The sequence below is a fragment of the Balaenoptera physalus genome, assembly GCF_965194825.1.
Source record: "Balaenoptera physalus genome assembly, chromosome: 7".
NCBI lineage: Eukaryota > Metazoa > Chordata > Mammalia > Artiodactyla > Balaenopteridae > Balaenoptera > Balaenoptera physalus.
The window spans coordinates 75668120-75694276 of NC_138886.1; the positions used below are offsets into that span (position 1 = coordinate 75668120).

Consider the following 26157-nt stretch of genomic DNA (forward strand, 5'->3'; position numbering starts at 1 on the left):
TTAATAAATATAATTACCCATCCCGCCATCTCAAAAATATAGAACAGCAACAAAAATAAACACATACCACTACTACCAAAAACCAAAACAAAATAAAAGGTTAACTTCACATACTAATAACTTCTAATAAGTAGTTTAGGAAGAAAAAAAGGTAAGAGGACGAATGCTGGGTAACATTCAAGTGGGATTAAGGAACACACACAGATGATTATCTGCAACATCTTGACCACTGGGTTTGTATCCACAAGCCCATCATCTGGCAAGTAACATGAATCAGCTACCTAAGAAAATGTCAGCTACATTGGCAATGAGCAGAGTAAGAAGTTAAGTTGTAATTCACACTTGAGATAATGTTTATCTACCACACAACCTGGGATATAGTAGGTTCTTTAAAAAGACTGTCCCTTTCCCAACCCCCTTTGATCTTTTCTCTTCTTCCTTCCCCTTCCTTGCCTTCTACTTCCCTAAGGAATTTACTGGGATGCTAGGTTATACTCAAGTCAGAGGGTAATATAACATTTACTAAGGTAAGCAATTTTTAACTGAAAAGAAAGACTGAAAATAGTAGGGATCATCATATAACTGACAGGAGTAGCAGGGAAGGAGGTGTGTGCGCAGAGGTAATAGGAAAGTACCTAAAATTTCCTAGTTTTAGGAGATGGGTGTTCCCTACTACAGAAGAAGGAAACTCAGAAGGGGGAAAAAAATCAGCATTTCACAATTACTGGCTGTCCAACTGGTGGCCAGTGTGAGCACTGACAACAACCTTTCTCTGGCTTTGGAGAGAGAATTCAGCTATTTAAGTCTAGTGTTCTGAACGTATCTGTTTCATAAATTGATTGTACTGGTCATATGTGAATCAGGTGAAGCAAAGTGTTAAAAAATTCCCCCAAAAGCGCTCTCCAGGAACCCACCAAAAAAATAGAAAAAAAAAAAACCCAAACACTTTAGGAAAGAAGAAAATGCTTGAAGGATCAGATTAATTTTGAGAAGTTTGACACGTGTGCCAAAATTACCTATTTGTGAAAACTTAGGGACCTGAAATTCTTATTTTGACCAATTTGTTTTCTAAACCAATTCCCCTAAATCTTTCAAAGGACCCAACAAGAACACCAGAGAGCTGGGAAAAGCTGGGTCCTAATGAAGCCATCTTTCTGCACCTAGAGACACATGAGGCTGGGGATCCCTTGGACATAGTGTTTCCTTGCTATGCTTTTGGGCAACACCTTATGTCTGACTATTGGTGCTTCACATGTCTGTTGCCTCAGCTCAAAATTTTTCTTCAAGACACATGACAGGGTTGCTTGCTCCAATTTTACTGCTGCCTTGTACACTCAAACCTGTAATATACTAGTTAACATTTATTGAGCACATTCTATGTGCCAGGAACTTTAAACTGATTAAAGAGAACCATGATAGTATACTACAATTTCTTTTCCTGATTTCAGAACATCATTTAAGTGTTTTATAATTCAGATTTATCATCTTTTTTTTTTTTCTAGTTGAGTCCACATTCAACATGTTACTATCATTACTTTTTTTCTTGTTAATTTACTGATCAGACTTTATGGTAAGAAATGAATAACACAATATAAAATGCAAAGTAAAAGAATGCTCTATTAATATATTTTGACAGTTTTGCCATATTTTATATTTATATATCAAGGAAAAACAGACTTAGAATTACCTCTTTAGTTAATAAGGTTTAGTTAATAAGTCTTTTATGACTCTTACACACTAGTCTATAAGCAATGCAAGGAGCTGGGGCTGTCTGGTTGGCCACTATTAACCTTAGCACCAAGCACTGCACCTAGGGGCTCAATATACATTTGTTAAATAAATACTTAAATACTTATTTTTAAGCACTATTCTGACCTATCTTATGGGAAACACAATTATATTAAGAAAAGCTGACATTTAAGAAAAAATGCTTGATTAACCAAATACTTCTTCCAGTATAATTCTCCTAGTAATATTTCTTTCCTTTTAAACACCAAATTGTTTGTTTTCTTTCTACTCATAAAAGATACAGTTGTCTAATATTGCTTAATGACAATATCAAAAAGCAGGGCATGACATACAAATCAGGAGTGAAGCTTTCGTCCGTGTAGATGATGGTATCCTGAGCCATGTCTTCTTCTGAAGTGGCTCTCCAGAATGCTGCCAGCTCTGATCTCATGTATCTACGCTGATTATAAATATGTTCGTGACAGGGTGGCATCTGCTTGACGGTGTTGACGTCCACATCTATGTGCGTGGTGGGATAGGGCGCGTACATGACTTGCCGGAAGGGAAGCACAAAGCTTCCAGTTGAATCCTGTTATAAACGAAAAGAAAATTTACTGAGAGAGGAACCAAGATGGCGGAGTAGAAGGACGTGCTCTCACTCCCTCTTGCGAGAACACCAGAATCACAACTACCTGCTGGACAGTCATCGACAGGAAGACACTGGAACTCACCAAAAAACATACCCCACATCCAAAGCAAAGGAGAAGCCACAATGAGATGGTAGGAGGGGCGCAATCACAGTAAAATCAAATCCCATAACCGCTGGGTGGGTGACTCACAGACTGGAGAACACTTATACCACAGAAGTCCACCCACTGGAGTGAAGGTTCTGAGCTCCACGTCAGGTTCCCAACCTGGGGATCTGGCAACGGGAGGAGGAATTCCTAGAGAATCAGACTTTGAAGCCTAGTGGGAATTGACTGCAGGGCTTCGACAGGACTGGGGGAAACAGACACTCCACTCTTGGAGGGCACACACAAGTAGTGTGTGCGTCGGGACCCAGGGGAAGGAGCAGTGACCCCAGGGGAGACGGAACCAGACCTATCTGCTGGTGTTGGGGGGTCTCCTGCAGAGGCGGGGGGTGGCAGTGGCTCACCGTGGGGACAAGGACACTGGCAGCAGAAGTTCTGGGAAGTACTCCTTGGCGTGAGCCCTCCCAGAGTCTGCCATTAACCCCACCAAAGAGCACGGGTAGGCTCCAGTGCTGGGTTGCCTCAGGCCAAACAACCAACAGGGAGGGAACCCAGCCCCACCCATCAGCAGTCAAGTGGATTAAAGTTTTACTGAGCTCTGCCCACCAGAGCAACAGCCAGCTCTACCCACCACCAGTCCCTCCCATCAAGCCTCTTAGATAGCCTCATCCACCAGAGGGCAGACAGCAGAAGCAAGAAGAACTACAACACTGCAGCCTGTGGAACAAAAACCACATTCACAGAAAGACAAGATGAAAAGGCAGAGGACTATGTACCAGATGAAGGAACAAGATAAAACCCCAGAAAAAGAAAATTTACTGTCTTTTACGCCAAAAGATATGAAGAACTATCTTTTAATTAAAAAAAAAAAACTGGCTTTAACTTAGCAAATCCAGCTCTAGAAATTTATCCTGGAAAATGAATCATGATTGTGTGCCAAATTCCAGTGATGTGTGTGTTACAGCACTGGGTTAGACGGTAAAACGCCAGAAACAACCTAAGTATCCAAAAAGAGAAATGATTAAATAAATAAAAATGGTTTATTGTTTAGCTGCTAAAAATTAAGTTGCCAATGTTTATGTGTTGATATTGAAAGATGTTCACAATACACTGTGAAAAAGGAAGTTAAAACATGTAAAGTATAATTTAATTTTTTTGGGGGGAGGGGAAGATATGAAAAAAACACTAACAGAAGAAAAAAAGATCAGAAAGAAATATGCCAAATATTAACAGGGCTTATTCATTGGATTATGAGATTACAAGTGGCTTTTTACATTCTTCTTGATTATTCATATATTCTGTTAAGTCTCAATGAATATGTATTTTTATAGTAAGTAAAAAATGTACTTCTTTCCAGGTATAGTCAGTTGGGTAGCCAGCTGCCATATAACAAGTACCTACTGTTATAATGTCAAAGTATTCTCTGGAAAGCTATACAATTTAAACTGGCGTGGAAAACTCTTAACAAATATTTTTTCATTAAATTATAGTTTCAAGTTTTCCACTATGCATTTGGTATAGGTCCCTTTTAGGGATAAAATTATACAATAAATGAGATGATGCTGAGGAAATAAAAGTACTAAGTACCTTATTACGCCTTTGATAGGAGAAGTTCTAATTTTCAGATTTGTACAATTCAAATCAAAAATGAGTTCCTCTTAAGTAGTTTCTGTATTTAAACACTATTATTCTCAGCTCAGAGCACGCACATTATTGAAAATGTAAAAGCTGAAAATAATTTTTATTTGCAACAATTTTTAGTATTTTTTTCTTTCATTTTACTATGCCTATATCCTCAAGAAAGTATTCACTCTGAGAGACTCACATAGCCATTAGGAAATCTACTTCTTCACACCTTTGACTATAATTGAAACATCAATAATAGATTCAATAAAGTGAATAACAATTCCCCATAATTATTGAAAATAATTGCTAATTTATATTTATCTGTTTTGCTCCTTGAAAAGCAGACTCAAGTAAATAAAGGAAAAATATAAAATAATTTTTTCTTATGTATATATGTGTGTGTGTATACACACACACACACACACACACACATACATCCAGGAATTGCTCGAGTCCTGTACACTGTTTCAAGATAGGAAGCAGCTTAACATTTTTTCAATAAATGAATATGGTACTTTAAACATAAAATGGTAACATCAAAATTCAAATCCATTCAGTAAAAAAGAAATGTTCCCATTTAGTTATGGAACTTGATTCAAGCACATATTAAAAAAAAAAAAAATCCTGAGGCCAGACAGGCAGCTACAGGAAACCAGAGAGAAACACAAAGAAAGCTATTCTGTGATGTTTCACTGATACTAACTATAAATTCATATGACATATACTCCATGTTCAGACATGTGTAAAGGAAGTCAGCTCCTTGGCATATAAACATGAGACACATTAAATGCTAATGTTCAAAATATATGTATAAAGATTCTCAAAAATGATTTAAAAAAATTGGGTTCACCTGTGATAAATGGACACTATACCTTTAGTAGGCCTTGTACAAAGAGCCCTGACTCGTATTTAAATGATGATTCTGCTTCACATAATCTGGAGCATTTTCTCTCTGCTGGAGTCAGAAAAAGGCATAATGTTCTTACTATCTGTAAGTGAAAATATTTTAGCATTAAAGTATGAAGTAAAAAGGTCACTGGTTTGCTTATGAAAGAGATCTGAATAGAAATTTCAATTGTTATTGTCAATAAAATCTATTCTGAGAAATAAGTATGCCATAGTCAACTGGAATAGTCTATGGGATATCACACTTGTTGCTTAAAATAGGTATTCTGTGGTCAAGTAAGTTTGGGAAATGTTAGTAAATTTACTGTATGGTATCTCAAAACCTTTAACATTTGAATACATATTGTGACTCTCCAGGTGACTGAAACAATATGCAGACTTTCTCAAACTTACTTGACCATGGAACCCTTATTCCTAATCTTATATTAGGAAATAATGACCTAATATAATTATTGATTGTATCTCCACCCAGCAACAAGTGTGTTTCAAACAAGTAAACAGTTTGGACGAGAAAACTAAATGCAGTTAAATCAAGCAGAATTATGGCTTCTGTTAATAGTTCTACATGTAAAATCCCATTACAATGAATATCTAAGTGTCTAACTCCTTCAACAGAATGAGAATTAATTCTTTCAAATTTAATTTAAAATAAGCTAGCCATTGGTTGGGGATTAGAAACCTATCATTCTAACAGGATTTGATCATAGTTCTATTAGGAAAAATAAAAAGCCATCTAACTACCTTGGAATTCAGACTATATTCAGAGTTTTTATATTAAAGCAGTGGTTTTCAAACTAGTGATGGCAACCTTTTCTTAAACTAAAAAGAGAAAAGATAAAAGAGAAGCTATTAAACTAGAAGAGGATGTGGGATGAGAAAAATGTTTGCAAAACAGAGCCCCAACCATGGAGGCTTTCTCCCTCCAAGAAGCAACTGGGAAGGTCCTGTGGAACCTGACGGCTTTGGAGGACACAAATTGAAAGCTACCTTCCTTGGGTAACAGAAATAATAATAAGTCACTAGATGTAATATAATAACAGAGGTAAGCTAACCTGTCATAAATGGTTGTACCAGAAATTTAATTTTGGTAAATCAAGGGTCAAGTAATTATACAAGGTAGCTTATTATATTACAGAAAAAAAAATTATGAATATATTTGTCAAGCAAATAATCATTCCTAATATATTTCCTGTGTAAAACTTAGAAAAATTAGGTTTGTTTAAATTGATAGATATGTGCACTTTTCTCTCTCTAATTAATGATCAGTGAAGAAAAGTACAAAATCCCTTAGTTTATTACCTAATGCTTGGACAGGTAACTGTTCATTAATTATTTATTAACTCATATAGCACTAAAAGAAATGCTCACAAATGTTACTGAATAAGATATAACCTCCATCGATCACTAAATAGCAATAGGTCCCCAAAAGGAATAGATTTAGGGGGAAAAGCAAGATAGTGAAATCAAGATGAATGATCAGATATCATTTCTTTGTAATTAGTACCAAAAGTACATGGCTATCTTCACATTTATTAAAGATAACATTAGGAAATAGAAGACAAATATTTTTAAAAACATCTGATTTTAAAGTATTCTCAAAACCATTTATACAGTACTGAGACTAGTATTTATGAATTATCACAATGAAACTGATAAATGACTTCCTATTCAAATAGTTTACTTTAAACTCATTTTTGCCACAGGGTGTCACAGTAATTTGGTCAGATTATATTGCCTCCTTATACTATTAGATCATCTTGACTGCAACCTAACCTTTAAATTACAATCCGTAATATGTTAGCAGTTTAAAAAAGTCAGATCATTTGCTGGATTATAAAATAAATTACCTTATTTACTTTCTCCGCACTGCTACCTACTACAACAGAACAGCCACACGTCTGCAAGTGGGAGCTGATGGCACTATAAATTGAAAAAAAAAAAAAAAAAAAAAAAAGATTAAAAACACTGAGTGTAAAACAATTTCACAAACTAAAAAAAATAATAATAACGACAAGTGAGCGTCAAATAACTCTGAATAGCTTTACATGATGAACACCAAAGCTCTGATTATAATGTCATCTTTTATTTCTATAGTACTTTGCATTTTCCACCATATGCCTCTCACAGATTCTACTTGAACGTTAAAACAATGCAGTTAGTAAAATACTACCATTTTATCGTGGAAGAAACTGAGGTGTAGAGAGGTTAAGTGGTTAATTTTAAGTCAAATGGGATAGAAAGTAACATGAATGGCTGACCCTGAGCAGAGTCAGGACTAAAGAGCTCCTGATTCAAGCCATGTGAGGCCTGGAGATTAAACAAGCTCACGCCTCTAAGACTCCATCATGAACCTAAAAGAGAAGACTGTAGACATAAAAGCAAATACTTTATTCTTTCACTCCTTATTTTTTAAAATAAAATTTTGTGATAATCTGTAATTGTAAAGAAACACTCAAGTAGGAGATGAGATTATACGTGTAGACGCAGTACTTAGTTAAGGGACTTAGCACATAGGCACTCAATAAATACTGGCTATTATTATTGTTATTATCACATTCTTAGAAGAAATATAAATAGAAAATGTAAGCTATTAGCTATTCTTATGTGCTTATATGTGCCATGCACTGTTTTAAATGCTTAATATGATTTATCTCACTCAAGGCTTACAACAATCCTATGAAGTAGGTACTACTAATATTCCCATTTTATAGATGAGGTAATGGAGGCACAGAGAGTTCAGGTGGCTTGCCAGGAAGTAAGCAGTAAGCAGAGAGTTCAGGTGGCTTGCCCAGGGTTACACAGCAGTAAGCTAGGAAGTCTGGTTTTAGAGCTCACACTTTTAAGCACTAAAACCTATTGTAAGCTGTAAAGGATCAGTACAAATACGAATAATTTTCTTTTCTAGGCTGAAATAAGTCTATCCACAATGCAACTTAATTTGAAAGGATTCTTAGTTTCAGCTTTAATGAGAAGAAAAACAAGAAACCGGAACCAAACGAGGGTCCAAGAATTCTTGTCTGGGTACTACGGAAATTCAGCTTCTTTAAATATTAAGTAGAGTAACATCAAATATATAGGCATGTGATAAGTAAAGAAGTAACACAAGCTAAGCAATAGTTCAGATATGCATTTTGACCCTAGAATAATGAAGGCAGGCATTCTGTTATTATTTTCTTCCTTCCCAATCTTGTCACAGGTGAGCGTAAGATTTGCATCTGCTTCATCCAGCTTTTACAAAAAGAAACAAAATTCTTACTTGAGAAGAAAGCCTTCATGACAACTGTCACCAATATCATCATCATTGAGAACTGTATCAGCTATCTGAAATGCACCAAAAAAAAAAAAAATTTATTTTGGCTGTAACAAAACGCTGAAATAACACTTTTAATACACAAGTTTTCTGAAGTCTAGGCTCAGTATAACACACTGCCCTCATTTCTGAGCATCACAAATCCCCATAAAACAATCTGTGTGCATCACTACAAACTTGCAGAACAAATGATGTGAGCTGGTCAGACAGCTTAAGCAACAATGCTTACAAGAACAACTTCCTCTTCTGAGCCGTCACAATCAGGAGACACATCTTAATTACAAAGTCAGGGAGCAACAAAAATAGTTTCCTAAAGATTTCTCTATACACGCATAGTGTGTAATTCCTAATGCCCTCAACAAATGAATGATTAAGGAAATCAGATTAGTGAAGGTAAGTGAACTTCCATTAACTGCCAGTGATTTGTACACTGCTTTGTTACAAAAAGTACTGCATTAAATACTGATTGATTCTCTAAGGTCTGAAATTCTCTCACTTAGGAAATACAAAAGTGGAGAAATTAACTTAATAAATTTAATTTTATCATATTACCATTACTGACTAAAAAGCCTCTGGCCATAAAATTCAGGATTTTAAGTGTGTTTGTTAAAGTGGCTAATAATTCATATGAATAGTATATATGACAAAAAAATGTATATTACTAAAATTAGAATATTACTAATATACATCATAGTAATATAACTCAAGGGAATTGATAAAGCGTACCATTGCTCCTATTTAACATTACAAGTGAGAACTTACATCTATTTCTTCAGGGACACTGTGGGATTTCATAGATGAAAGCAGTTCCATTACAGGAATTACTTCCCCAGTAAGCATTGGAATAATACTCTGACCCTGCATAAAAAAGTAAAATGAGGTGAAGAAAAGTCACACAATATAGGATAAAGTGGGCAACAAAAAATCAAAAACTGAAAGCAATGAATAACACCCTTTGATAGAAATACTTGATAACTTGTTCAAACACAGCCCCAAACAAGTCTACTACTCCAAAATATTTCTATTTCTAAAGGATTTACATGCTGTTTAAAACTCCTTTTCATTCTTCCAGGAATAATTTTCTTTTTTTCTCTTTTTTTTGGCTGCACTGTGTGGCATGCGGGATCTTAGTTCCTCAACCAGGGATCGAACCCATACCCCCTGCAGTGGGAGCACGAAGACTTTTTTTGTTGTTGTTAATTAAATATCTTTATTACGGGAAAGTTTCCCATGTCCCATACTATGCCTAGAATACGTTAACTCATTAAAAGTATAGTTTTTTGTTTTTTTGTTTTTTATTGGGGCTACAGTTGTTTTACAATGTTGTGGGAGCACGGAGTCTTAACCACTGAATCGCCAGGGAAGTCCCAGGAATAATTTTCTTTAGTCAGAATGGAATCATTGGTTTATCATTTACACGAAATAATTAAATCACCACACCAAATTTAGAAAGGATCTCCTTTGAAATTTTGAGATATAAGAACTTTTGTTAATCAAAGGTCACTGATGCATTTTATATTAAAAATGAGGAAAGCCAAGCATAAAAAGGCTTTGAAATGCTCAGCAGATAACTCAGTAGTAAAGTGTGAATCAATACTCAATCTCAGGACTTCCCTGGTGGTCCAGTGGTTGGGACTTCGCCTTCCAACGCAGTGGGTGCAGGTTCGATCCCTGGTCATGGAGCTAGGATCCCACATGCCTCGCGGCCAAAAAACCAAAACATAAAACAGAAGCGGTGTTGTAACAAATTCAATAAAGACTTTAAAATTGGTCCACATCAAAAAAAAAAAAAAAAAAAATCTAAAAATAACCCCTCAATCTCTACATTCATAATAAGGTATAATCTACCCAAATGCAAATCAAAGTCATAACGTATATTTTTAAGAATCAATAAAGCAGACAAATTTTCTTCAGTGTTCTTTCAAGGTAATGCTACTACTTATTACATCTCAAAGATGTAATTTTAAAATCTGTAGTTTCTAGAATGAAATTGAAAATTCAATACAGAACACCACACACGTAAAGTGTCTCAAATACAGATGCTCCCTCATTTATTCACTGCCACCACCACTCCCCCAAAATGTTTTGCCCATCCTGAATATGTAAACTTTTAGAGAGGCAGATGAAATTGTCACATGTCTATCAATTTTTAGCTACGCATGTTTTAAAATCACATATTATTTAAGATCTAACAATAAAACTTTTCCCCTCATTCATGTTTTATGAAATGATTATATTCAAACTCACTACATGCATATTCAAATTAGAACCTCTGTCATCCTTACAGTCAGTCCTTTTTTTGAGTGACCAAACCTAGTTTTCAGAGCCCCTTATCATATAAGTTGCTTCAGAATTTAAATGTGATGCTGTCTCTGGAAATTTTATCCTAATAGGCACCCTTGCATCACACAGGAGGTTTTATTATTAAAAAAAAAAAAAAATCCATCCTGTAGTAACATAAAACCACTCATTGTTTTCACTTTTCAAAGTAATTTTTTAAACGTCTGCTTACAACTACAACAATCAACACATGCAACTCAAAAAGATTAATAACTGAAGCTGCGTTAAATTTGCTTCCCTGTAAAACGATTTTATCAGATGACAGCTATAAGCATCTAAAACTAGCACTGATTAAAGTTGTTTTAGACTAAGTATCATCCTCAAACAGTATTTATTGTTCAAAATAAAGTCACTGCAAGCACATGATATGAGATTTGCAAGAACTCGATTATCAGGTGACTCCTTTTCAGAAAGGATAGTTATGGGAAAATACCTTCCCTTAGGTGTAGGCATATATAGTATGTCATACACAGCATCTCAGACATTTATCATCATAAGCAAATGGATATGCTCATTGAAGCTTAACAACAATGACAAATCCTAGACAGTTGAACACAGAAGATGCTCTAAAAGAAAATGCTTCCAGTTATTTCCTCCTTGGACTTCTCTAACTTGAACTTTTCAGCAGGTGAACGTTTCCCCTTTAAAAACCTCCAGTTTGTCCAAGTATACTTTCCTCCTGACATACAAGGGATAGGATAACATTTTCAACAAAAGCCCTTAAACGAGAAATAAACCTTAATGTTAATAGTGGTCAACTTTTTAAGTACAGGTTTCTGGTTTGAAAAAAAATCCCAGAAACAGGAGAATTTTACTGGGTCCTAAATTTCGTTATTTTGAGATAAGTCTACTAGTTACTCCGTAACTAGCAGGTACATCTAGAAGTTGGTGAAAGTCATCCCATTCCTTGGCACTCTGCTTACTGACCAGCAAGCAAAGGCTGGGCTTCTCTGAGTAAAGGGAAACATTTCCTTGTAAGTCTTAGAACTTGCCCCATAATTACCTCCTTCTGACTTTTGTAAAAGTTATTTACAAAAGTACAAACATAACAATTTTGTAAAGAAGATCATTTTATAGGGTTTTGTATTTCCCTTGTTCATGTTCCTGTAGTTTGACAAACTTTTAGAAAAAGTTCATTGTTTAAAATATCATTGTCTCAGGCAAGCTAAAGAGAACTAGGGAGAAGGCCAGTTTAGACTGGAGTTTTAACAGAGGAGCAAGGAGGGTGGCCCGAAGCAATGAGAGTAAAAGCAAAGAGCACTTTCTCCTTCGGGGATTCGCCTTCTGAACGTCTCTGCCCTAGACTGAAATGTTTTGCAATTAATTTCCATAAGGGAAGCCATACCCTTGCAATCATGCTTCTCAAACCCTGGTGCCTGCTCCCTAAGGATGTTCAAAACCATGGGATAAACACAGCATGTTTTCCTGGAGACTTGATACCACTGGAAGCCCGAGTGGTAAGAAGGTGAGGAATATCACCGGCAAACTGTAATATTAAAACAAAAAGATATATCACGGAATAAAATGTAAATTGCATGAGTTTTAAAGATACAACACGGGACTTCAAAGAAATATGATGCTTAGAGCTGTGTCTGTACCCCCAGATACTTTAGGGGCACTCACTCTCCTGTTACAACTACTTCTGTGGAAATGTTTGAGAAGCAATACCTTAAAAAAAAAAAAACAAAACTCATATAGAATTTAAAATTTTTACTATGAACAAGTTATCCAAAACTTATCCCATGCAAACAGAAAAAAAGGGAAGCAAAATATTAATTTGTGGATGCAATTATTATTATCCTTTATTTATTTAACTCTTCAGGTCTAAGATATGGAAGTTTTCATCCAGTTTATTCCATTTATCTCCATAAAGATTCTGTTCGTGCTCAGGCTCACTCTGTCAAACAAATATGTCTTCAAGGCCTTAACAGAAGCAGCCCTTAGCTTTATACAGACATATGTAGTGGGTTTAGCAGTGTCCGGTAATATGCAATCTGCACCTTACCTGATCTTCCATTCTCTCTGTGCCTTCCAAGATGATCTTCTGGACATTTTCTTGCCTTTCCTGAGCGAGAGAAAATTCATTAAAATAAAAAAACCACAACATTTTGATACTTGTTTATTTTTCACAATACAGTTAAATGGCAGACATCTTCTTGGGTAATTTAGTTCATGGGAAAAACACGTTCCACTTTAGGGCAAAAAAAAAAGTCGGGGGGTATTAACCCAACAAATCCATGCTCTCATAGACAATACGAAATAAAATAAAAACACCCTTTTTGTCTGCAGTTAAAAACAGATAATGTGACAGAAAGAGTCAATGTAACATCTGCATAGTTTCACAAAGGAAACTAATAATTTGTACTTTTCAAATTAGATAAGATCTAGATGAATCTAGTGACTATACAGCTTCCAGATTTTACATGATTTTCATAAGCATGTGAGAAATAAGGAGGCAAGCCTGCAAACACAGTAAAAAACTCTTCTTTTAAAAGATACTATTTTTCCTTGCTATTTGGTAAAAGCCTTATAAAATCAGTAAGGCTTTAGTGGACTTCCATGTTAGTATCAAACTGCAAAGCAGAAAGGAGAATTAAATTTGTTCTTCTCATCTGCCAAAATTACAGTATATGGAAATATAATTATCACTATATATTAAACTATAAGATTAGGGGACAACAATGATTTCCTCTAGCTCAATCTACAAAATTAAAAGGAATATCTCCTGAAAACCATTTCGTCCAACTTCTTCATTTTACAAATTTGGGAACTTGGCAAAGAAATTAAAGGGACCAAAGGTTATTTGGGCAAATGGTTACAAAACTATTGTTCTGAACTGCTTACACCCACACAGTGGTAAGTGAAAGATAGGGTCATGCAATGCAGAAACAAAAAGCTTTTAGAGTCAAAGGCTCCCAAGACAAATCCAGACTCTAAAATTTATGTTTCCTTATTTCTCTAAGCTTCTGGCTTTCTATTTACAATGTGATGCTATCATCTCCTACTTTCCAGGGTTAGAAGACCACAGACATCAGCCTAGATCTATCCGTACCTAATAGGGTAGAAGCAAATAACAGTTCCTGTTTGAAGTTAATTGCATATAATTTCTAAAAATTAGATAAAAATGCATCAGAAGGTAAACTTTCAGTGGCTAGGTTAGCATGCTTAATAAGCTTCCAAACCCACTCACCTTGTGCATCCATATCCTTCCCTTCCGGATAATGTGTGTTAATCTATCCACACACACTCTGTGAAGTGGGAGATAGAAACTCAGTTCCGTCTGGGGAAGTATAATTGATAGTCCATAGGTGCTCCTATCCCCATTCCAGTTTCCATCGAAGATTAATGAAACAATAATTACTCCTTTTTCAGACAAGACAAAAAACTTTACGTCTATCGCCCCACTCTCTGCATTTCGAAGGATTTCTCCATTGAGGGTATGGTTGGCAAGAAAAGTTATTTCTCCGTCGCTTAGAAGTAACTGTTCTGTCTTTGGAGCCCAAATGTGCCTTACTCTAGGACCAAGAATATTGTCCCAGTAAGCAAAGGTTGCTGCTAATAAAGGGGATTCACCACTTAAAGCAATCTCTGTCTTGGCAACAGCTGGAGAAGGTGGTGGACAGAGAGTCGACATCACTGCATCCCAACTGTCACATTATCCAAAAGCTCCAAGGTTATCTGAACAATGACATACAAAACCAGTGATTAGGTTCAGCGATTTTAAGTCATCCATCAAAAACGCAAATTTTGGGACTGACATATATACACTACTATATATAAAATAGATAACTAATAAGAACCTATAGCACAGGGAACTCTACTCAGTACTCTGTAATGACCTATATGGGAAAAGAATCTAAAAAAGAGTGGATATATGTATATGTATAACTGGTTCATTTTGCTGTACAGCAGAAACACAACATTGTAAATCAATTTTAAAAAAGAAAAAAAAGGCATTCTAAGGTCAAAAAAACCCCCAAACCCTCAAATGATTTACGTATACGTGGTTTTCTCCTCTTCAGTCAAAAAGATTTGGAAGCATGTCTCCTACATGAAAGAGACATTAAACTAGCATGGCAGGTGCATATTAAGTGTTTGCGATATGATGATCGCAAAATGTACTACCATACATAGTAACATGCCACTTATATTCAGGGCATACACTTAGAAATCCAAAATAATGATGGCCTTAAAAAAAGCCTCTGAACATTAATATAAAATATTATATACTAAAGCTCAGAGAATGGATCCTCACTGTTTCTAAATATCCAGCCTATATGCAATTCTAATATGATAGGATATTTGGTTCCTAAACCATAGGAACTAAAGGGAAACAAACTGAGAAAGGGAGGGCTCAGCTAGAGACCATGACACTTGTTGTGGGCTGAACTATGTCCCCCACAAAATATATGCTCAAGTTCTAACGCCCTGTATCTGTGAATGTGACCTTATTTGGAAATAGGTGTAATCAAGTTAAGATGGGGGTCCTAATCCAATGGCTGGTGTCCTTACAAGGAGAGAAAGATTTGGAGACACACAGACAGGGAAAACAGGGCCATGCGAAGATGAAGGCAGAAACTGGAGTGATGCAGCTACAAGCCAAGGAATGTGAAGGACTGCTGGTAACTATCAGAAGCTAAAAAGAGGCAAAGAATGATTCTTCCGTGGAGCCTTTAGAGGAGCATGCCCCTTCCAACACCTTATTTCAGGCTTCTAGCTTTCAGAACAGAGAGAGAATACATTTTTCTCATTTTTACATCACCCAGTTTGTGGTACTTTGTTATGGCAGTCCACACCTGACAGCAGAAAACCTTAAAAGCTGATAAGAAAAGAAAAGAAAAAAAAAAAAGGCAAAAGCTTGCAAGAATACAACAATCTAGAACCATAAGAGAAAATGAGCAAAAAGTCCTCAATGCACTCAATGATTCTCTTTGGGTAACAGGATGCTAAGGCCCAATACTGGTGTTTAAAATGACAGATAAATACATTTAATATGCTATTCAAGAAAGCAGCGTAGCCTTTTATCATTGCAAAGAGAGTTATACTAAACAGTTAAAGTAAAAAAACTTTAGTTATTTAAAACATGTAGAGAACTAAATGATTGGATGGGCCCGGTCAACCTTTCAATCTACTGAGAAAACAGAGAAGAGGAATTGCCCAAGGTCACCAAGCCAGGCTGGAATCCAGGTCTCTTGTATATCTTAACCCACCCCATTGTATCACTCTGAAAGTGTACATTCAATGTGATGTTAATGTAAAATGAATCATTCCTGCCTAATATTAAAATTGAATACCTATGCATATTCAATACCAATTTCATTTAAACAAGTCTAAAATTGTAGAATCTATTCGTCATATAATGGTAAAGGATAGTAGTTAATAATAGGTGAACTATGATATATCTATCTTTGCCTGTATGATTGCTTTGGGAATTAACATTTTATCTGTAACTAAATTCATGTCAAAGTAAACCATTTTACTTAAAGAATTTGATCTACATCTTTTCAGGAGAGTTCAGAGATTGATGAAAAGCAAAAAAAAACCCCAACAAAAAACGACTCTAATTTTAGAGTACTGTATGAGCACTTTTATCATGATGTCAAGAATAGTTGTAAGTGCTTGGCAAAACGCTTTACAGTAGGTATGTGCAGAAATGGTTTAACACAAGAACAGTTCTTGTGTATTTTTTATTTTAGAAATTCATTTAGGAAATATTCACTTTTTAAATGTGTTATATCAATTTAATAGACTTAAGAGGCTACACTGGGTATAAGTTGTATAGTTTGTTTAAAATATCCACTGTTATGGATACAATTTAAACAGTCAGTTTATAATGACAGAATATAGGAATATAATCTGAATTGAAACTGTAATGATGCTATGATAATTAACAACAGCAAACTAGAGGCCAAGGAGACGAATTAAGTAAACACAGAGCTATACAATTATATGGTAACATATTCTTCTTTTGTTCTTCCTTTTTGGATAAAAAAGGTGAATAATCATAAAGGCAATACTGCAACTCAAACATTTCATCATTATGTTGAAAATAAAAACACTTCCTTAAATGGAATTGAGCCCTGGAGCAAATATGGTTAGATTATGGGACAACTTTTTACCTGATTGTGAAAACTCAACTATTATAGACCACTAATTACATTCAATCTCATTGCTAGTATCATTAGAAAGAGAATAAGGGACAAAGATTATGTTGAATTGTTTAGCTTTAAATCCTGCCAAAAGTCACAGAGGAGTAGTTAGGAGAGTAGTAAAATGAGTCTACTAACACTTAAAGTCATCATCTTTGGTAAAGAAAATCCATACGTACAGACATGGCTCAAAAAAATCAGTTCAGAATCAAGTCTTTTATCTATATATCTTATTTACATGTAGTGCTGGCTACACCAGAGAGTTATCAAACAAAAGCCGTAAGAGTCTTTGAGGGAAGCCAGGATTCAAATTGGGTGACACAGTGGCTTGCCACACTCCTGTAAACAAAAAACAGGGTTCATGAGGATGTACCCAATATACTTCCTGAAAATCATCCAACATATGCAGATGTAGAGATTATACTAATTATCATCTGTTAAAACTGTTAGCACAGGGGTAGTTTTGAAGTTTTGCTTTTTCTTAAACCTTTGCTAAAAATCAGCCATCTCTTCTCTGATTGATATTTAGAAAGTTGGTTGGTCCACTGCTGTTGCAAATCAGAATTCAACCATCATAAGGCCCACACTTCTTGTAACCATGTTTTCTGTTTATTTTCTCCCAGCTCTAAGAGAAGGATCCTAAACCAGCCCACCTTCCAAAACAGGAGCTGCCCAGACCAACTTTATTGACAGTGATCTGCTTGCAACACCAGATAGTTCGCAACACTTTTCAAGACTCAGAGGTTAAATTCATCATATCACTATCAGACCATCTCTCACAGCTCCAGTTTCTCAAATAGGCAGGCTAACCTACTACTCCTTAGAATTACTTAATTAAAATAGAGCCCAAGGGCAGGCTTGAAAGATAGGAGTCTCCTCTGGTTTTCTCTCTCTCTGAAAGTAAATTCTGAACTGCTAACAGGGCCAAAGAAAGACACTATTTTATCAACTTTATAAGGTGGGGAAAAAACACTTTAGCCCCTATGTAACTGTTTCCTTGGAGCAGGTTAGTTCTGGCATAGTGCACAATCTGCAATGTGGTCTATCACTTCTCTTGTTTTTGTTTCATGTGCGTAAAGAGAACAGGCATCATGAGGTAGTTTCCAACTGATTCAGGGCTTTCCTAGACTGCCAAGGTGCTGGCAACAGTGTCTGTGTCACATAACACCATCATACTTCAAGTACTCTGACTCCATATTATTAATTTCCCATATATTGTATTCTTGCTTCTGTGATGTTCCCTTTATGTTAAAAGTTTTCCAAAGTCTAAGATCGTATCTAACAGTATTTTCCAATCTCTTTGTACAAATTAAAGTGCCAGACGTATTGTGTCCCCTTGCTTTGCATCACAAGAGAGATGAGAACAGTTTGAATTGATATTTATCCACTGGCTACAACCAGACTGTTTTAACTAGAGCCTAACAATCTTCATTGTTTCTTAAAGGGCCATCTCTCTCGGGCAAGTGCATGACCTCCCGGTCTCCTGAATACAGAAGCCTGGTGGAGTTCACCGGGGCCAGTCAGACCGAGTGGTCACAGCAGACGCGTAATCAGTGCACTTCTTTTTGCAACCGATACCATCAGTCAAGTGATGCCCAAGTCATAATGGTCACTTCCTTTAAGTAAGTCTGTGTATCCTCGGAGAAGTGAAGTAAGCAGGTCATGAACCACAGAACGGGAGCAAAAGACAGTCTAGAATTGCTGCCCAAATTTACAAGACATCAGCAATCCTTAGAAACTTCAAGTTCTGTAGACGAGTAGTATTACCCCACGCCACGCCGCTTTATCCCCTCTCGGACCCCGACTTGGTACGGAGCAGCCGCGCGCCTCCCGCCCTCTGGTTTTCCCCGGGCCAGGCCTCTCGGTGCCCGAGGCTCCTTTTCCTTGAGTCACGGCACAGGGGGTCCGACGGGTCCCTCTGAGTGTCACGCCGGGACCCCGAGAAGGAGCCAGCTCGGAGGCTGTGCGCGGAAAAGCGAACCGATCCCTATCCCCCTGCCTCTGCGCCGCCACTGCCAGAAAGCCCGGATGAAGGCAACTCCACTGGTCGCCGGGCTGAAAATCCCGATGCCGGCTTTCGATCAGGGAAGAGAGCGGCAAAGAGAGGACCAGCCGAGCAGAGCCCTGGCGAGAGCCTCCGCTGCCGCCCGCGCGGTCCCGGCACCCGGAGCCCAAACAGCCACCTACACGCCGGGTTCTCACTCACCTACTCGCCACCGCCTGCGCCTCCGCCACCGCCGCCGCCGCCGCTGCTGCGGGCATAGGACCGCAACCGCAGTCCCGCCCCCGCGGCCCTGGCCCCGCCCCCGCGCGCGTTGCGTCCCCGAACCCGCTTCACGCCGTGGTCGTTTCCCGCCTTGTGCTCTTCTGGTAAATTTTATCAGATCTTTCCTCATTCACCCTTAGCGAATACTGTGAGAGCAAGGGGAGGAGAGAAAGGGCGGGAAAAACAAAGCCACACACCTCCTAAACACACCCCCTGCTCGCTCTAGGCCCCGCCCCCTTAAAGAAGAAACCGGGCAGCAGGGATGGCTGACGCGTCAAGCGCCATCTTTCACGCGGGCGGAACAAGTCGCTGTTGTTGCGCTACCATTTCCTCGTGGGACACCGTAGGTACGCCTTGGTGTTTTCGAAATGCGATTATACGTAAACGCACGAGATCTGCGCAAGGCGGGGGTCGGGGTCGGCTTGCTATGTTCCTTTGCTCAATGACGCGCTCGGTAAATTTAGCGTAAGCTGATAACCGAGATAGTTCCGTTCTTAACGGGGAAGACTCCTGGGCCCCAAGAAAGCAAAGAAGAGTTGGTGGTTGTGAATGGTTTTGTTTGTGCTTGGCAGGTAGCAGGCGCTCTACAAATAGTTGATGAACGAATGGATTTGGTTTTTTTAATGGCACAATTCAGTACACTGTAACTTCACCCTAAGCCTCGTTAGTTAATTTTCTTTCCCACAATATATAGTCACAACAATTTTGTCTTTACATGTAAGCATTTTCTCAAGGATGATTTTCTTGTCTTTAAACATCCTATTAGCTAGTTGCACAATGTGGATGAGTTGGGTGGGTTTTTTTTTTTTCACCTTTGAAAATGTACTTTATTGTTTTGTTATGTGCTGTAAGATTTTTTGTTTTTAATCTCCAGTTAAGTAAGCCTTTTGGTCCACAAGTGTGTATTTTCAGGTTATTCGCTACAGATGAGTGGCACTTAACATTTTTCATCTTTAAAAATCACGTAGGATATCTTTATCATTCAGAGGAAGAAATACACAAAATGACTCCCTCAAACCTATACCCTCTGCAGAAATAGACCCCTTACCTATGCTTTATGCTTATATCAAACACGAAAAAATCTACCATTTATCTAGTTCCTACTGTGTCTTTGGTATTGTGCTTCTCAGCCTACATAAAGAATTACACTTGGGGCTTCCCTGGTGGTGCAGTGGTTAAGAATCCACCTGCCAATGCAGGGGACATGGGTTTGATCCCTGGTTCGGGAGGATCCCACATGCCGCGGAACAACTAAGCCCATGCGCCACAACTAGTGAGCCTGCACTCTAGAGCCCACGAGCCACAACTACTGAGCCCACGTGCTACAACTGCTGAAGCCCACCTGCCTAGAGCCGGTGCTCCACAACAAGAGAAGCCACTGCAATGAGAAGCCCGCGCACTACAACGAAGAGTAGCCTCCGCTCGCCACAACTAGAGAAAGCCTGCGTGCAGCAATGAAGACCCAACACAGCCAAAAATAAATAAAATAAGTAAATTAAAAAAAAAAAAGAATTACGCTCAATCCTCCTAACACATTTAGGATATAGATATTATCATCCCTGTTTTACAGAAGATATGACCAAGGTTCAGAGAGATTATTTACCCAAAGCCACTTAGCTAGCTGATTCAGGCCAGTTTTGTGCAATTCCAGAGCCCACTGAGTCCTGAGGACACCAGGCTTGTACTGAGTGGATGACAGACTTTCTCAGAATACCTATGGGGGACAGTACCAACACCTCCAGTTCAGAGTAAGATTGGGACTCAGATTAAGTGCCTAAGAGAGGAATACAGTGCCAAGAACAGTTTTTCCTATTTCAAAATTCTGCCTAGGGACAAAATTTCCCTTGTCTCCAATTCTGGTTTTGTGCAATATCAACCCTAGAACAACTAAGAGAGAATCAAACACCAAGGCCTAAATTCTGCATGACCATGAGACTAAGATACATATTGAAAGTGGCTCTGTATGCATGATGCTTTGTAGTTAGTGAATGTGCATTTTCCCCCTCACATCTAATTGAACAATTGTTCAGGCATTGTGTAGCAGTAGCTTGTATGTCTTTCAGTGGATCAGAGCAGGAAAAATCCAGTCGGAGAGAAAAAGTAGTTGTGACTTAGTACTGTGGTTCATAGTATTTTCATGCTCAAAGGTGTAAAATAGGAAGACAGGTATCCTAGCACACATTGCTTCTTCAGGAAACCAAAAAAAAAAATGATGTTAAGTATGTAGTAATGTGATCCATACTAGCAGCACCAAAGGATGGCTTGGGAGGACTTTAACCCTTAACCCCTCCAAATTCTGTTAATCAGTCCAAATAAACCACCCCAAATAACTATACTGCTTAAGTGAAAATAGGTTTTGCTATTGAAACATATCTTAAAGCAAGAGCCCTAGTTCCCCATTTCCAACCAGGATGGTATCCCTAAGACCCTATTTAGAAATGTTTGAGCTAACCACCAATCCACATATAATTAATGAGCAATTATACAAAAAGGCTTTACCCTAGGGAAGCCGTGGGGCACATGTTTAAGAGCTTGGGCTCTGGCATCAGAGTTGTTGTAAGTATTGTCTCTGCCTTTGATTAGTTATGAGACTTTGGGCAATACTTAACTTCTCTGTGCCTCAGTTTCCTCAGCTGCAAAATGGCAAGCAGAATAATTTCCCGAAGGGTTGTTGTGAGGCTGACCTGAGATCAAGCAAGCTAAGAATTTAAAACAGACAGTCAAGAAATTGGGGCTCTAATCTCAGTAACTATGCAGGGGTAACAGAAGCAATAACAAATTACAAACCACGTAAACAATGTACATATTTATAATTCCAATAAATAGAATGTCAGAACTCAGAGAACCTTCTTGCTACATCACAAATGTCAGTTATGGTCAGAAAGCCTTTTCCCCATCCTCTCTTTATTAATGTATTTCAGAAATGTGTTATGTGTTGCTTCGGAGCTGGAGCTGAGGACTTGTTGATTACCTCCTGTTTACCAGGATTACAGCAAATTAGATTTAACTGTGACTGGCACGTGAACAATCTGACTTTGGACATGGATGAGGAATATTGCTGAATAAACCACAGTGAGTTTAATTTCTTTTAAGTAATAAGATTTTATGTGGTTGCTTTAATCATTTCAGGCTTATTAATATGCAATTTATGTTACCTTTTGGTTGGAATATGAATGACCTAACACCCAACTGAGGTACTTCCAGTTGGAATCTTGGTTCCTGGATATATCAAGTTAGTGAGCTAGTGTGATATAAATGGTTTAGAAAGCTGTAGTGTGTCCATGATTGGAGCTAACAGTCTATAGTTCTAATAATGCTTAATGTAGGCAGTGCCCCTGCAAGAGAACATCATTAGGATCCAATATGTATTTCTTTTCGGGTCCTCCTGGGACTCACCATTCTATAAACAAGTCAGTAAGCCTCTCAATGGGAGGAATCACATTCTTGGCCAGGTATTAACCTCTGTTCCTTCCATACCGGTGATCTGCAAGCAACAGTTGTGAGTGATCTAAGGCCTCAGATAAAGAGTCTCCAGGGGAAGAATTCCTAGTTCACTGCAGCCCCATGTAACACACAACAAGAAAGACAACAAGAAGTAGGAAGACAGGCCGACCATTTTCTAAAATCTTAAGACCAGATCATTAGCTAATTTATTATAGAAGACAGATTATGAAGTTTTAGCTTGATGAGTTTATCATATGTTGATGGAATTGGGGTGGAATCAACAGTGCACAGTGATGGTGCTGGGGCTGCCCTACCGGAGGCCTGAGTTGCAGTGGACCAGGAGCAGATGACCGAAAGCACTCTCAACGGCAATGACTCCCTCACTAGCCATAAGCTTCCCAGACCCACCTCAGAATATGCCCCGGAGCACATCTGCCTGTGGTTACCCCTCTGCTTGCAACTCTCAGCATTTTTTTGTGTTTATACTTGTACTTTATTGTACTTACTAGGATGTTGCTTTGTAAGTAGGTTCCTTATTTCACGTGTGACTTCCACCTCTCAGCTTTGTCCCAGGCTATTTGAGACCCAGGGCAGTGTGCTTAACAGTTTCATGTTCCGACTCCTTTGTTTTTAGCTCATATCAGATGATGGGCAAATGCCAGGTGGCTGATTGAAACTTCGCTCCAACTGTTATTATCCTTAGGCCAGGCTCCTGTGGTGTAAGTGCTTCTTTTGAAACTAGCTTTTGTCTTTATTTAAGAGTCGGGGTCGTTCTGTTTAAGGATCAGGGTCACTCTGCTTTAAAGTGGATGAGGAGCTGTGAAGGAGACCATTTCTTTTTTGTCATCTGGGTCATTTTTCCTATCTCCCTTCTCCACACTATTTCTTTAACCCAGCAAAGAAATATAAAACCACAACTAATGTCTCTGAGCCAAAATCACAGGTCACTAAGTTTTTTTTTTTTAAATAAGTTACAGGTGTACAATATAGTGATTCACAATTTTTACAGGTTATACTTCATTTACAGTTATTATAAAATATTGGCTGTATTCCCCATGTTGTACAGTATATCCTTATAGCTTATTATATACATGATAGTTTGTACCTCATAATCCCCTACCCCTATCTTGCCCCTCCCCCCTTCCCTCTCCCCACTGGTAACCACTAGTTTGTTCTCTATATCTGCCTCTGTCAGGTCACTTAGTTTTAAAATGTTTTAACACCTGGGCAGTTTTGACATCTATTCTTTTTCTTCTTCAAAATCATCTTGACCAACTTGGTCATTTTTCTTCTGTGAACGTGAGAACCGACTGGCCTGTAAACTTCCACAAATAACCTTTGTGAGATTTTTATTGTTGTTGCATAGAATTTATAGATCAGTTTCTTGTCTTTCCATTTATGAGCATGGTCTGTCTCTCTACTTACAACTTCTCTTGTATTCGTTAATTAGGTTTTATAATTTTCTTGGAAAAGACACTTCACATCTTTTTTTTTTTTTTTTGAACATCTTTACTGGAGTATAATTGCTTTACAATGGTGTGTTAGTTTCTGCTTTATAACAAAGTGAATCAGTTATACATATACATATGTTCCCATATCTCTTCCCTCTTGCATCTCCCTCCCTCCCACCCTCCCTATCCCACCCCTCTAGGTGGTCACAAAGCACCGAGCTGATCTCCCTGTGCTATGCGGCTGCTTCCCACTAGCTATCTATTTTACATTTGGTAGTGTATATATGTCCATGACACTCTCTCACCCTGTCACATCTCACCCCTCCCCCTCCCCATAGCCTCAAGTCCATTCTCTAGTAGGTCTGTGTCTTTATTCCCATCTTGCCACTAGGTTCTTCATGACCTTTTCTTTTTTTTTTTTTCCTTAGATTCCATATATATGTGTTAGCATATGGTATTTGCTTTTCTCTTTCTGACTTACTTCACTCTGTATGACAGACTCTAACTCCATCCACCTCATTACAAATACCTCCATTTCATTTCTTTTTATGGCTGAGTAATATTCCATTGTATATATGTGCCACATCTTCTTTATCCATTCATCCGATGATGGACACTTAGGTTGCTTCCATGTCCTGGCTATTGTAAATAGAGCTGCAATGAACATTTTGGTACATGACTCTTTTTGAATTACGGTTTTCTCAGGGTATATGCCCAGTAGTGGGATTGCTGGGTCGTATGGTAGTTCTATTTTTACTTTTTTAAGGAACCTCCATACTGTTCTCCATAGTGGCTGTATCAATTTACATTCCCACCAACAGTGCAAGAGGGTTCCCTTTTCTCCACGCCCTCTCCAGCATTTATTGTTTCTAGATTTTTTGATGATGGCCATTCTGACCGGTGTGAGATGATACCTCATTGTAGTTTTGATTTGCATTTCTCTAATGGTTAATGATGTTGAGCATTCTTTCATGTGTCTGTTGGCCATCTGTATATCTTCTTTGGAGAAATGTCTATTTAGGTCTTCTGCCCATTTTTGGATTGGGTTGTTTGTTTTTTTGTTATTGAGCTGCATGAGCTGCTTGTAAATCTTGGAGATGAATCTTTTGTCAGTTGCTTCATTTGCAAATATTTTCTCCCATTCTGAGGGTTGTCTTTTGGTCTTGTTTATGGTTTCCTTTGCTGTGCAAAAGCTTTTAAGTTTCATTAGGTCCCATTTGTTTATTTGTGTTTTTTATTTCCATTTCTCTAGGGGCTGGGTCAAAAAGGATCTTGCTATGATTTATGTCATAGAGTGTTCTGCCTATGTTTTCCTCTAAGAGTTTGATAGTGTCTGGCCTTACACTTAGGTCTTTAATCCATTTTGAATTTATTTTTGTGTATGGTGTCAGGGAGTGTTCTAATTTCATACTTTTACATGTACCTGCCCAATTTTCCAAGCACCACTTATTGAAGAGGCTGTCTTTTCTCCACTGTATATGCTTGCCTCCTTTATCGAAGATAAGGTGACCATATGTGTGTGGGTTTATCTCTGGGCTTTCTATCCTGTTCCATTGATCTATATTTCTGTTTTTGTGCCAGTACCAAACTGTCTTGATTACTGTAGCTTTGTAATATAGTCTGAAGTCAGGGAGCCTGATTCCTCCAGCTCCATTTTTCGTTCTCAAGATTGCTTTGGCTATTCGGGGTCTTTTGTGTCTCCATACAAATTGTGAAATTTTTTGTTCTAGTTCTGTGAAAAATGCCAGTGGTAGTTTGATAGGGATTGCATTGAATCTGTAGATTGCTTTGGGTAGTAGAGTCATTTTCACAATGTTGATTCTTCCAATCCAAGAACATGGTATATCTCTCCATCTATTTGTATCATCTTTAATTTCTTTCATCAGTGTCCTATAATTTTCTGCATACAGGACTTTTGTCTCCTTAGGTAGGTTTATTCCTAGATATTTTATTCTTTTTGTTGCAATGGTAAATGACACTTCACATCTTTTGTGAGATTTTTCCGAGTTATGTTTTAATTGTGTTGCTATTGAGAATTGTTTCTTCTAAAAATGACATTTTAAATTATTTGTTGCTAGTGTTCAGTTTACACTAGGTTTGTATGTTCATCTTGTTTTTGGCAACCTTGCTAAATATTCTTATTGGTTGTAAATAATAATTAAAAACAACAAAACAAAGAAGTAAG

General features: G+C 37.7%; 1 protein-coding gene across 6 annotated transcripts in view; it reads right to left on the minus strand.

Annotated features, from left to right (window-relative positions):
* C9orf72 (C9orf72-SMCR8 complex subunit) overlaps positions 1-24285 on the minus strand; it is a 42581-nt gene extending 18296 nt beyond the window's left edge. For 3 of the 6 annotated variants that reach the window (XM_082467593.1, XM_082467594.1, XM_082467592.1), the window contains exons 1-8: positions 19018-24284; positions 13853-14340; positions 12668-12727; positions 9085-9180; positions 8269-8333; positions 6860-6932; positions 4979-5095; positions 2082-2317 (exon numbers count right to left, since the gene is read on the minus strand). In XM_082467593.1, coding sequence (XP_082323719.1) covers positions 2082-2317; positions 4979-5095; positions 6860-6932; positions 8269-8333; positions 9085-9180; positions 12668-12727; positions 13853-14296 — 1091 coding nt within the window. In that variant the 5' untranslated portion in view covers positions 14297-14340; positions 19018-24284. The other 3 variants (XM_082467596.1, XM_082467595.1, XM_082467597.1) reach the window with 3 other exon arrangements.
* Positions 24286-26157: the final 1872 nt, after the last annotated feature.